General features: G+C 27.9%; 1 protein-coding gene across 1 annotated transcript in view; it reads right to left on the bottom strand.

Annotated features, from left to right (window-relative positions):
* Nucleotides 1-920: 920 nt before the first annotated feature.
* Nucleotides 921-14,500, bottom strand: part of LOC119680555 (organic cation transporter protein) — a 28,618-nt gene continuing 15,038 nt past the window's right edge. The window contains exons 2-3 of the mRNA XM_038093449.1: nucleotides 2,238-2,860; nucleotides 921-2,178 (exon numbers count right to left, since the gene is read on the bottom strand). Coding sequence (XP_037949377.1) covers nucleotides 1,189-2,178; nucleotides 2,238-2,860 — 1,613 coding nt within the window. The 3' untranslated portion in view covers nucleotides 921-1,188. The remainder of the gene's footprint in view (nucleotides 2,179-2,237; nucleotides 2,861-14,500) is intronic.

The following is a 14,500-nucleotide window of genomic DNA, read 5'->3' as shown; positions in this document are numbered from 1 at the left end:
ATGAAGAAGCTGTTGTTTCAATAACACATAAAATAAACTTACAAACACTGACAGCATAATAAGACTATAAATTTAAATGGCAGTCCAACTCATAGGTTTAAAAGACTATAAATTTAAATGGCAGTCCAACTCATAGGTTTAATCTTAAAAACTGTTTTAAAAAAGTAAAATGTCAAACAACTTACTTTATACAATATATGCTTGTCACACAGTAACAAACGAAAACTCAATATATATTGCACAATGTTATTCCTGCCTTATAAGAAATGCACATACAAAAATATAAGTTTTTGTAATCTAAATCAAAATATATATAAAGGATAAATATGGAAGAGAGGAAATATGATCTGGATCTTAAATTGTAAATTTAGAGCAATCATATCATAGATTGATAGGTTTTTTTTTGAAATTATTTTTTATCTTTAATTATTCGTCAAAAATTTTTTAAATCCCAAATACCAAAGGTTGTATCTGTCTTTATAGGGCACTTTAAAAGGTATAGTAACGACGCCATTCATTCAAAATTAAAACTATTTTATGATTTTATATAATTTGAGCTGTCTCTTAAAACAGTTTAAATTATTTTTATTTAAAAATAATCAGCTAAAAGTTCTAATAAACTAACCCTAACTTTTGGGTGGAAACATAGTTATGTATTAATATATAACTATTAATATAATTAACATTATATTTATTACTAACCCGTTAATTTATATCTTATATGTGATTTTGTTATAACTTATTGTATCTATGAATAAGTGTATAGATTTTTTCTTAATACACTAAAAGGTCTAGATTTGATATATCATTACATATATTTGCTACTTAAATATCTTTGTGAGAAATAGCTTGGTAGTGGCTACGAATGGTTACAAGACTATCAGCTGTAATTAAAAATAAAAAACAATAGACTTACTTAATATAATTATTATATTATTTATTTAGATAATTTGCATTTTTTTGTTCTTAAAGCAATTTAAATGCATATTTACAAATAATTAATTTTATACAAACTTGTATATAACTTAAATTTTGGAAAGCATTCCAAACAATAACTTAATAGTTGTATAAAAACTAAAACTAATAAATTTTTAACAATCGCCTTTTCAAAAAAGTATGAGAAAAGGTTTAAGGAGTATAGTTTTTCGCAGGAATGTGTTATTTCTTGAAATCAACTAAATTAAAGTTTTATTTCTTGTCGATATTTTTCAGTGGTACCATTTGTTCGGGATCTTCTGGATAAATACTATTTTGTCTCGGTCTTTTACCAGCACATTGACTAAACCAAGTGTCGCCCTTACCAAAGTTTTCTCCATCTTCAATAGATTCTGGCATAGGTTGATTCATAGTCTCAGGCAGGAACATAACCCAAAATCCAGAAACTAATGAAATTACACCGAAAACAACAGCTGGTATTTTTGGATCGAATGAATCTAGTAAAGTTATAAGCGGAGTAAGTGCACCAGATAAACGTGCGCACATAGAACCAAGACCCATAGCAGAATTACGAACTACTGTGGGGAACAACTCAGCTGAATAGTTATATATAACAGCAAAGGAACCAGCAATAAATAGTTTTCCCATCATAACAATGGCTGTGGACGTGGTGCTACCTTGCGCTACATAAGCTGCAACAATACAACAAATGCTGCCTGCGATCATCAGTGTGCTTGTTATTGGGCGGCGACCCAACCGATCGAGTACGAGCACAATTGTGAAGTAACTTGGGAGTTCCACGAGTCCCATTATAAAAAGTATCAAAAACGGATTGCCATATAACTTACCAGCGCTGAGTGAGAGACCATAGTACACAAGCGAATTGGCAAACCAACATAGACATACATTGAGAGTTTTCATGCGTAAGTTGGGTGTCTTAAACAAATCGCTTAAGCCAGCATTTGATTTCTCTTCTAAAGCAGCTTGTTGTTTAGCTTTTCTAATATAATATTCCTTATCCAAGGGTATGCCTGAACGGTTTATAGTTAACCCTTTCGCGACAATATCAACGGCTTCTTCAGCCCTTCCTTGCATCCATAACCAACGTGGTGATTCATCTAGTAACCACCAATGCGCTATGAATAATAAACCATGCAAACCGTAAACGATTTGTAACATTTGATGATCTTTAATAATTGCACCCCAGCCAGCAACAAGCATTATACCACCTGCAAACACAGCCTAAAAAGATAGTAATAAGTGTTAACTAAGAACATGTAGATATTGAATACGATACTTGCCTGAAAAGCTATACCACACACTGTACGTTTACTTGGCCCAACCAATTCCATAGTTAAAACAAAACCACATATATAGGCGCCAGCTGACCCAAAAATTCCCAAAAAGAAGCGAGCAACCATGAATGAGAAATATTCTGGTATAAACGCTACAGCAACTCCTATAATAAGTTGAAGCAACGCTGACCAACAGAAAACACTTTTGCGACCAACTTTATCTGCCAGACCTCCAAGTGTTACAGCACCAGTAAACACACCCAACATAAATACAGTTTGCACAATTGAACCCAAAAAACGACGGTCGCAAACGAAGTTCCAATCAATAGTACGCGAAGATTCATAATAGGTGCGATCGTACACGTATGATTCACAAGGTATAATATTATTTTGTGCATCATACATATGACATGAGTCCAATTCTCCGCTTGGTTTGGTGGGTATGGAAGAGATTATTGCATTGTCTTTCCAAGGTGCATACGAAAAAGAACTATTATCTACATCATCTATAAAACAGCGATGTTCAGGTATTGCAGCTATAGTTACTAAAGACAGCATGTGTAATCCTGCTGTGAGAGCGGACAAAACCTGTAGAAAAAACTGTGCCGCCTGATACCGTCCAAAATCACCTAAAAAATGAAATTAAAAATAATCAATAATTTATTTTATACCTTGGAGCAATTTTATTTTAAAAGCAAATTGCATATTTTAGGTTACAAATAGTCTAAAAGTATGCTAATTTTTAGAAACTTTTGATTTAAAACTTTAGAAACATATTTTATTGCAGATTTAAAATTTATAACAAAAATAATCTTAAGTTCATTAGATATAAAGGCACGATTTCACAGTCGTCACGTAAATCTCAAAACATAAGTATAAATAAAGTTTATAAAGCAATAACTTAAGCATGACTTAAGTCAGTACTGAGACTTAAAATACGACTGTGAAATCGACTCAAACGATAAACACGTTAAAGCTTAAATGCCTTTGCCTAAATTATAATTGAGATGTTGCCTCGGCCTAGGGTCTTATAAATTTAATAAACGTATAAAAGCATGCAAAATATAAGATAAGAGCACTAAATGTCTTTTAGAATAACGGTAAATTTCAAAATTTTGTTCAAATTCCGATTTCAACACATAAGATATTTAACTTTGAAAATAACTTTTAAAAATGGTTTATATCGAAAAAAACTGTTCTGTTTTAAATCTTGAAACATCGATTAACATTGTCTGTGAATACTATTTACAATAGTGATATTCATAGTTAATATACATCTTCAAGGGTTCTGTTACTCCCTTAATACCTGAAATACTAAACCAGTAGGGTAGTTTAAATCTCACAAAGGTCTAAAAATTTTAAAAACAATATTTTTAAAACACCTGGTGGCTCTATATTTAACGATTTACTTCTTTTTTTTTATCTTGGAGTTCTTATGCGGTAACACAATTGCCCAATAAACCTAAGGGGATCCATAGAATCGCCGGCATAAATCAACTTAGTTTAAAACAATTTAAAGAATAAATTTAAAAGCATAAACATAACATAAACACGTTAACTATTGTACTTTAAACTCCTTTCCTACTTCAGAAATTTACTAAATCAAACTGTGAGCAAATATTAAGTGCGCTCCTGCCGCCTCAGCAGTCAGGTCAAGGACTACATGGCCAATCTATTCCAAATATATGTAGAACCTCTGACTTATAATACAGAAGCAAAGGTATCTAGGTTAATATCTGTCTTTACAGGGGACTGAACCATGGCACTGGTCTTTACCAGCTATCAAAGAAAGGACACCAGACATCTGCTGTATCTATGTCCAGGCTTGAGCAGAACTAGGCTTAACTTTCTGAGGGCCTTCTTCTTCCACACACTCGGCGGTATCTCTAGCCTTAGCATTGTCCAGATTCTTGCCTTTATTAATGGCTCTGTTTGGTTCTAGCTTGATCTTCTCTTTGCTCCCCATTATTACGAGGATTTCTAGATTCAAAACGGATTTCTTAGCTAATTGAGAAGGATATGGTCCTCCCTCCACCACAAACAAACTAACTAAATCAAACCTTTATCATCTATTGTGTCTTCGTTAATCGAAAAAAGATATATTCAAATATAGAAGATATTATTGTGTTACAAATTATGACAAAATCAGAATTATTTGTAGAAATATAACACAACTAATAAGATTGCTATAACTTTTTTTACTCAAAGTGTTTATAGGTTTTGCACTCTCAAAACAAATCAGACGGACGCATTACACATTGTGGAATCTATTTCAATGCATTCACTCCTATTCAAAAGTTCTATAGCAATAAAATCGAATTATTTTGAATACATAATTATTATAGGTTTTTTTATAGTTCATAGAACAAGGCTAGATAAACAAAGCATTCAGAATGCTAATAGTTATTATAAATATAAATGTTTTCGAAATTCGAAAGCACGTTTCGCGTCAATTATTTTACAATCTCTTTAAATATATAATAGTAATAATTTATAAATAATTAATATATTATGAAAATTATTTCAATTTTTTTAAAATTTAAATAAGACAACTGATATATATAAAAAGGTACCTACGAGTATAACTAAAAATTAGCTTCGCAGTCTATAAATTGACATTTGTTAATGTTTAATTTATTTATTCATTCTGTTGTCGTCGCCTAAATTGAATTTTCATTAAAAAACAATTTTTTTTTATTAGAAAATTGCATAAATTTTAACAAATCTAATTGAATGCAGTGGCAATGCAAAACATGCTCATTTATAATTTAATTTATGACAGCCGTTACAAGCAGACTTCAACTAAAGCTTCAATACGCAGATCTCTTGATTTTTTTTTTCTGCAGCATACCATATATTGATCAGCAATTATTCCAGCTCAATTTGAAGAGCGGAAGTAGGAATATTAATTGATGGTATTTACTGATTGTTAAACGAGAGCAAGATAAAAAAATTGGGAAAATAATAAAACATATTTTTTTCGGATTGATTATTTTTTATTTCCCAAAACACTCTTACCTCGATTTATTTCATCAAACGATGTTCTAACTATTTCAAGTCATTCATCCAACACTTTGGAATACAGCTCTGCGTAGTGTTGTGTAATTTATCGAAATAGTTTTGAATTGGAGTAAATATTTAAAATTAAACAGATGTGAATAATAATTTTTCTTTGCCTTACGCTTTATAAACAAGTAAATTGTTATTAAATAATAACAATATATACCATATAATTTATATAATATTATTGGACTACGTGACGTATGAAGTACATTCAGACATATATTGTATGGAACAATTTCTTAGTTTATAATACATATCTCCCAAAATCGATTTAACCATTTTAATGTATTTTAAATTTAAGCTGATTATATATTTCTTAATAGAGAATTTGTGAAATGTTATTGGTATAAAAAGAAATTAACATTTTTTAACAACAATAGATTTGATACATGAAATCATATAAGCCAGCGGTGTTATAATATTTATATTTTAAAAAATAAGAACTTTCCCAACCATTGTATAAAACGCATATTCCAAAAAATCCACTAAAAACAATATTCAAATATATACTCTATTTACATATTTATTACATTACTTCAGTTTTAGAAATAGAAAATAGTCACTTGGGTGGAATAAGCATTATGTTACTACAAGATCGTTTTTTTATTTTCCAAATGGGAAAGTTAATTTTAATATTTTACCTAAATGTTACATTAAGGCTTTAACTTGTTGTCGATTACTAGTTATGGATCCTTTGCTGGAAAGTAATTAATATAAATTATACTTCCGCATTCCAGCATTAGACATTACCTTCTTAATGGACATTAAGATATTGTCTTTCTTAATGTTGATTACCTTTTGAATGCTAAATTGTTCCTTCATCCGTGTGTGTAATAATAATATCAATGTTTGATTCACATTATTGAATTTATCGATTTTAAAATTCAGCCGGGGTCTTTTTAACAGAGTGGTTTCTATTCTATTGGTTCGGTTGGTTAAAAATGGAGATGATTAAAAATGGTCTGTAAATGAAATATAACAGGTATGGATACATAGCTTGTAGTTTGTTCACTGATATTTCACTTATTAAAAAATAAACAAAAAAAGTAAGTAAGTAAGTAATTACATACCTATTATATAGCTCATAAAACATAATAAAATAATAGTACACTTTATTATTCTTACACTTTGTGATTCCAAAGTCACATGGACATATCACAGTGGTCCATGGTCAAAAAAAGGTTGGGAATCACTGCTTTAAAACATCTATAAAAATTATTCCTATTCACATAAACTGCAGTTTATATTTTTACACAAAGTTTTAAAGGTAATCTCAACATTGATGGATTTTGTTTAATAAAACTCTTTTAGAAAAAAATTGCTTCTGGATAAAAAATAATCTTGAGTTTATACTATACTTGAATTTATCTTTTACTAACAACAAAACCATAATCATCAATCTTATTTCAGTAGTGTTCAACAGAAAGCAAAGAACTACCATGTATCAGCTGAACCATGTATCAGCTGAATTGATTTTTTCTTATTAAAATTTAAACTACATTAAATAGAAATTCTGAACAAAATGTGTATGAAAATAAGATATATATAAAGTTATCTACTTTATGGATCTCTGATTTGGCAAACTGTACTGTTTAAGTGACACATATCAAACATATGTATACTGAACTATTATCATAAATATTTATATTGAACTATTCCGGTTAGTACAACTGTACGGAAGAGTAAATAAATTTTGTGATATTGCCATTAGGCTCATTTACTCGAAGAGAAGACTTGTGGTTAAAAACTTCCTTTCTTGATTTAATTATTTTCAAAGTTACCAAATTGTTCTTTTGCGCTATTTGCTCAAAATAACCTAATTCTCCAAATATAAAAATTGTAAATATATTACATTGATTATACTAATAAAAACCACACATGCTTTCTACCACTAACTTGTATACTATACTTTTATATTGATTATACATGACGGATGTTGTGTTGTTTATAGTTGTCATAAAATATTATACATCTTTACAGCCTGATATTTCGAAAACTTGAAATAATGGCATAGCATAGTGAAAAACATTGCTCATATAGATGTCTTTAATAAAATCCGTTGCCTCATAGGCCCAAGAAAAAGGAACGTGCAGTTATTATTGAATAAAGTAATATAAATTGAATATACCTTTATTCGTGTATTGTAAAAGGTCAGGAATATGTCGATATATGACTAGTAATTTTTTTATTTTTTAATAATTACTTTCTTATGATAAATTTTTACAAAAAGTGGTGTACACAAACCTTGCTTTAATAATTATTAATAACACTCCATTTCGCACCATTTTTTTAAATTAATAGTTTCATTCTTATTCAATGAATGGTGCACTGACTTGATTGATTCACAATTCGTTCATATTACATTTAAGTTTATTAAAATTCAATTAAAAAATATAAAGCAATATAATTTATGGTATTGCTTTCATACAAATATTTGTATTCTTTAATAAAAAATATAAATAATTTGTAAGCTTTTATATTTTACATGTTGAGCACTTAATTAGCGTCAAACAAGCTTCGAAAATTTCGAGAGATTTGCCACTGGTTGATATTAAATCTATCGAATTTTACTGATATAAATTAAAAATCGAAGAATTTCATTACTTGATTCCTTAATTATGATATAAATGTTGTAACTACGAAACAAAAATATTCTGCATTTAAAATGAAGAGATTTCAAGTTTTGTTATTTATGTAATTTGCCCATGTGGTCTCTAAAATTCATAGTTGAGAGAAGGAAAAAATCAATTTCCATAAACCACAAAAAGTTTTTACTAATATTTTTATTTCATAATATTTTCAATTCTTCTTAACATATATCTTTTAAGTAATTCCATTTCAGTTTTATAGATATTTAGTTAACCGCAAATCATATTATTTTTGAATTAAAAATGCCTTTTGCTCCTAACCACAGTTAACAATTATTTACAATTTTATTATTTTTTATGAATTTTATTGTGCTTCGAATTACAAATAATAACAATTTAGCACAGTTCATTAATTTTTCACAGGTTTTTCAATTGTTTATATTTTTATAATTTTTACTTTCAAAACAATTACGTTTGATCGATTAGTGTGCAATCTCATCACAGTTCTCACTAGTAATAAAAAATGTACAGGTTCTAATATATTTTCAAACAGATATTTAACTAACAGCAACCAGAATGTATAAATGTTATATATTGTTATATATTGCATTATATATAGATTATAATTTAATATCATAGTCATCAATCTCTGAACTAGCTGATACTGTTACTCTTAATAAATGGAATATAAGTAAATGTAATCCGAACAATGATCGTAATATCACAAAATGTAGGAGCAAGATAAATATATAAATAGTAGATACATATATAAGAGAAAATAGGTTAAGTTAGGTTGGAGTGGAGGCTAAAGTCTACTTACGCACAAGTAATGGCATGTTGTAGATAAACTAGTAAATCTAAAGTTATTTCGATGTTTCAAAACTATTATTTTTAAATACTTTAATTAATTTCTTCTTTGTAAAAGTATCGAGCACATAGTTAGTGCATTTTAAACAATTTTAATCATTTAAATACAAAGTTTGTCTGTACCACATCTAACGATACTAGTCTTAAACATCTATTAATTATTGTAATTTTTTATTTTCGTTTATTCAGAATAGTCCATTCAACGAGTTTCTCAAAGGAAATTTAGTATATCTGTATATCAGTCGAACACTTTTAGTATCGTTACAATTTTATTCTATCGTCTCTTTCAGTTTAAGAAATTGTAAGAAGATGAACGGAACCAATTCACATGATTGATGATATGGATAAGCGATAAGAATGATGCCTCTTTGTGGTCACGAATTCTCATACCATTATGTCTTCGTAAAATGGTGCACAATCGTGGAACAAAACTTAACATCTAAATCTTAATGTTACGTTCGAAGTCGTCAAATTCTGTGTCACAAACGTTGTGTGACGTTTTAAGACAAAATTAATATGAAAAAATGGTAACATTGCTTTGATTTTATTGTTCTTAAAGCATGATTTTCACTTTTTTGGCTTTCTTCTGACTTTCATGCCGCAGTCTAATATTTTATTATCAACTAAAAATTTGAAAAGATCAAATTTGACAGCTAACATTTTTAAAGGATTTCTTCGAGACTTTGACCGATTCCATCTTTTTTTTTCATAAGCAATTTAGGGCATACCCCATTTTTTGTTTAGTGTTAGTGCCGAATTTACTCCCTTACCTTAAATTATTTTATATCAATCACAATACTGATATAATCTATACATATGAACTATATATACGATGTGATGTTGTGATGACAGAATTTCAGTTCATGTCAACGAGATTTGTAAAAGAAAACTAGTTGACGAATTTTTCGTTTGTGGTGAACGAAATTATTTTCTGAAAGAATGAAATAGTATTTAGTTATAACGCAAGTATGTATACGCTATTAAATAATTTGGAAAGGGGTTACCAATTGTTTTGGTAGTAAAATAGAAAACTAGCTGTCCAACATTGTATCAAGCACATACGATTTCTTTAATTAAGAATCTTGCTTTAGAATTTAGAATAGTTGACATCACAAATAAAAACATATCAGAATTTATATGTGAATGTAAAACGCGTTTTTATCCAAACAGTAGCAATTTGATTGATTATTATTTAATTGAAAATTGTTCATTAGTAGTCTTAATTAAATAATTACTAGAAGTGATGTTATATGGATAGAGATAAATTGACATACTTGAAGCATTTATTGTTTTCAGTTTAATACAATAGGCGATGTAGAAAAAAAAAATTGAATAAAGTTTGCGTTGTATACTATTTTACCGGTATTGACGAGATAATAAATGACCTTCACACACATATATTGAATTTTAAAATTACATATAATTAAGATATTTTAAATTAGACTAAATGACATAAACGTTGAAAAAAAAATAAATATTGTAAAAAAAGATTTTAGATTAAAAATAAGTAAAATACATATTAAGTACATAAAAAAAGTATATTACAAACAAAATTAGAAGAAAGGCTTTTTGTATTTACAGAGAGTTTAACACAAGTCATAGAGATTTATTGACAACAACAGTTTTTTTTATCGCACCAAAATAATTAATATAAGTATGTAAGCTATTTTCATGATAAGGTGTATATTTAAAAATTTGTATTTGTTCAAAATTTAAAGTCAGTAGGATGTCTTATTTCGATTTCTTTTGGGAGTAATAACCATAAATTTATCATGACAATATGAGTACACACAAGTTTTTAACAAACCAACAAAAACTACATGAGTTCTTTAGTGTTATTTATATGGAAAGATGTAAATTAAGTGCTGAAACTATAATTAAGTTCTCCTAAATCTAAAAATATTTATAATTTTCATGTTTTAATTGCACAATGGCATTGGTCTTTTAATTAGGTCAATTTATTTATTAAAGATGTTAAAGAAAGTATAGTACAATTCAAATTAAATGACAGTAGAATTTATTTATAGATCAAGTTTTGTATATACTATATACTCTCAAACCTGCAAATTGTTAACCATTACTCTAAAAAAACGTTATTAAAGTTTTATTTGATAAAAAAACACTATAGCATTTATATGAAGTTAGATATTACGGATACATAATAAGAAGTAGGTAGGACTTATTTATCAAGTTGAGTTTCATTTTTGTGTATTGGTTGCACTGTCAATAATTGGAGTGCTTACATCACTCATAAGAAGTAATTGACAGTAGCAATTACGTGAAGGTAATACCGCAATCACTCCATTGTTGAACATGGCACTGAGTGACTTTTTTTTATTTCCAAAATTCAAAAAGGTTTTCAAAGGACAACGGTTTACAAATTTAGATGCGATAAATCCATCACTAAAGAGCGAGTTCAAGACCATATAGTGGAAACTACGATCGCAGAAATCCTTAACATCAAATGGGACGACTTTAAAGAGAATAAAATTAACATCGTAAATTAAATAAATATATTATTGTAACCAATATTAAAAATTCTGGTTAGTTTTAGATTACATGCCATATATTTTTAAAACTCTAGTAATGACAAAATAGAAATTAATAAATAAAACTTTTAAATACAATTTTATAAATTTTATTTACTATTTCCCAAGCTCTTACAAAATTTAATTTTAACTTTTTTTAATACTTAAATTCTTCTGATTACTTTATTTAATATTCGAACACAAATTTAAGATGAAGCTTAAAGCATCCGCACTAATCTATTAACCTACGGTAAAGGGTAAAGGGCAAAACACTTCTACTGATAATAAATTATTATAGATAAGAATATCACACATGAACTTGAAATCGTTCGACCACACTTCATGAGTATTAATTTTTATTAAATATATGAACATGTGTATTTATATTATATATAACTGCGTATATATAGTATTTGACAGCGTCTTGAAAGTGCTAAAATTTTTTGTTTCCTAGTCTAAAAATATTCAGATTTTTATGTTTTTTTTTTTGGATTTTATTTTTACGTCATGCATTTATGGCTTTAGTGATAATAAGAAACCTTATCTCACATATGCCTCTTAATCTGGAGTAGAACTGTTATTTATGCTATTTATGTTTAATGAACTTATCAGCAGTTTTATCAATTTTGATTCGTTCAATTACCAATTTCCAACCAAATAATTAAGTTGCTAATGTATTACATCAGATATTTTTATAATTATATCAAAGAAAATCTTAATAGGGGGTAATAAATTCGATAAAATTTGATAAGCACAGTTATATGTGTTTTATGAAACTATTATAAAACAAATTTATATATTTATGATTCGTCATAAATATTGCTTGTATCTAATGAATTTTATATATAAATTTCAGTGATTTGATAAAATTAGATCCCTTGACTCAATATTCGAAATGTTATATTACTGAATTTGCTTAATTAAAAATCAGTTTTCTTATACTAATATAGCAATAATTATGAAAATTTTTTCTAAGTAACTTCTAAAAAACTCGAAATCAGACAGAGAAATAATAATAATAGTAATATATGAACTATAAGAGACTAGAAACCTTAAGTTCTTTAAAATTATTAACATATATGCAACTCACAACTGCAACGTGACTAATAGCTTTAATTTTTCTACAAGAAAATTATTATGATATTAATTTTTCTATTTTCTAGTGCTGTTAACTGCCGTTTAATTTATTTTCTTTATCCTTTTTTTTTCGTTGGTTAATACCCATTTTTAGCACTTTGATTTTTTCGACTGGTTTTCATGTTTTAAGTATTGTTGCCTGTTAATTATTTTAATGTACCTCTTTGAGTTGAGTACTAAGTACTTTTTATATATTTTATTGCGGAATTGGAATGAAAAAATGTTTTTTTAATTGTATTTCATTAATATAAAAGTTGATGGTTTAATTAACAAGTTACTGCGGCCACTTTTCAATGTTTGGCTTTATTGATATCAAAGATTTTTCATTTTCGAGTCATATTATATATGGAATAATAATTTATGTAATATTCTCTATACTCCTCTACGGTACAGAGGCCTGAACGCTGTCTGTTGCATCGATGAATAAACTGGAGGCTTTTGAAATGTGGTGCTATTGACGTATGCTGAAAATAAGCAGGAGAAAAAGAATTACTAAAGCAGTGGTACTTCGGCGTGTCAACAAAGAGCCAGAAATATTAGAGACAGTAAAACGACGAAAGTTGGAGTTTTTGGTCATATTCTGAGGCATCCGAAAAAGTATAGACTACTGAAATTAAGCATTGAAGGAAGAATTGAAGGCAGACGTGATCCTCAAAGACGAAAGATATCAGGACTGAAGAATTTACGTCAATGGTTTAATAAAAGTATAAAATCACTTTTTCAAGAGACTGTCGATAAAACCAAAATCGCAGTTATGTTAGCCAACGTTCGAAGCGAACAAGACACTTAGAAGAAGAAGAAATATTCCACATTCCATTATAAATACATATTTTAATCTGCAAGTAAATTCACACATTTACTATTATAAATGCCTGAAATAATTCTGTTGGCTGATAATTGAAGAAATCTATAATACATATGCCTTGAAATACATATGCTTGGCAGGTCCGTACTTGGAATCTAAAATATAATAATCCAACAATGAACGCAATGATACGGTCCGAATAAGCATATTTTGACCTGAGATTAAGTTAGAATTTGGTTAGAGTAACCGAATTATTTTTCTTAGCGTATTTATAATGTTTTTGGTAAATTATATAAAATAAGTGTACACATTTGTTTACCGTAGTTTATATAGTCATTTCATTAACAAAAATTGCTAACGTTTAAATGCTTTTTGACTTCTTTATCAGATCAAGATTTTATAATACAGCAAATGATTAACTTTATCGTGTTGATCAGTCCTAATATTATTATATGGCAACAGAGTGCGATATATAATTGCTTATTGATGTTGGTGTCCTGGGTCCCATTAAAAGTAAAATGATTTAATTATGTCATGGAGTATGAATATAATTTTTTATTGATTGAAAGTTGATTACTCAAACTATTTTAACCTCATAATTAAATGCAAAAATATTTGCGTATAATAAGCCAAAGTTTACTTTTTAATTTGCATGCAAAATGAAAAAAAAACTAATTCAATTGTCAATCTACATAGTCGATATAATTGCACACATTCTGTGGTGATGTTCGATTTTTTTAAAATTGAAAGTAATTGTCACCTCTTACATGTTAATAATCATAAATAATTCATTTATGCAATTTTCAAGTGTAGATATTTGCTGATAAACCACCAGTGGGTTTATTAAAAATAGTAGGAATGCCGTTTGTACTTTTTCTCTGCCTACCACAGTTCGATTGCATAGCATATTTTCAATTGAATCAAAATTAATTGAGTGACACACATATTTCAATATTTTGATAAAGTTTTGACAAAATATTTGATTGAAATTATCAAACAATCAAAACAATTCTTTTATTTCATTAATAATTTCAATTTTATTAATTAATTTTTTTTTTCTTAATATAAAATATTACATTTTACATAACTTTTCACATATTTCTATATTTTGTAAGAAAAATAATTTATTTTTCAATATATTACCCATTCTACCCACTTTTATGGCGTTTTCGATTGGTAAGTCTCGGATAACGTTATTAATCGAGATTTCATTTTTGTGCACTTTTCATTTCCGATTGGTAAATTTGTATAACAGTCGAGACACTCTATAACACTCTAAAC

Source organism: Teleopsis dalmanni, chromosome 2 (genome assembly GCF_002237135.1).
Source record: "Teleopsis dalmanni isolate 2A chromosome 2, ASM223713v2, whole genome shotgun sequence".
In the NCBI taxonomy this organism is placed as follows: domain Eukaryota; kingdom Metazoa; phylum Arthropoda; class Insecta; order Diptera; family Diopsidae; genus Teleopsis; species Teleopsis dalmanni.
Note: the sequence above shows the minus strand (reverse complement) of the source record. Positions and strands in the feature narration are given on the sequence as shown.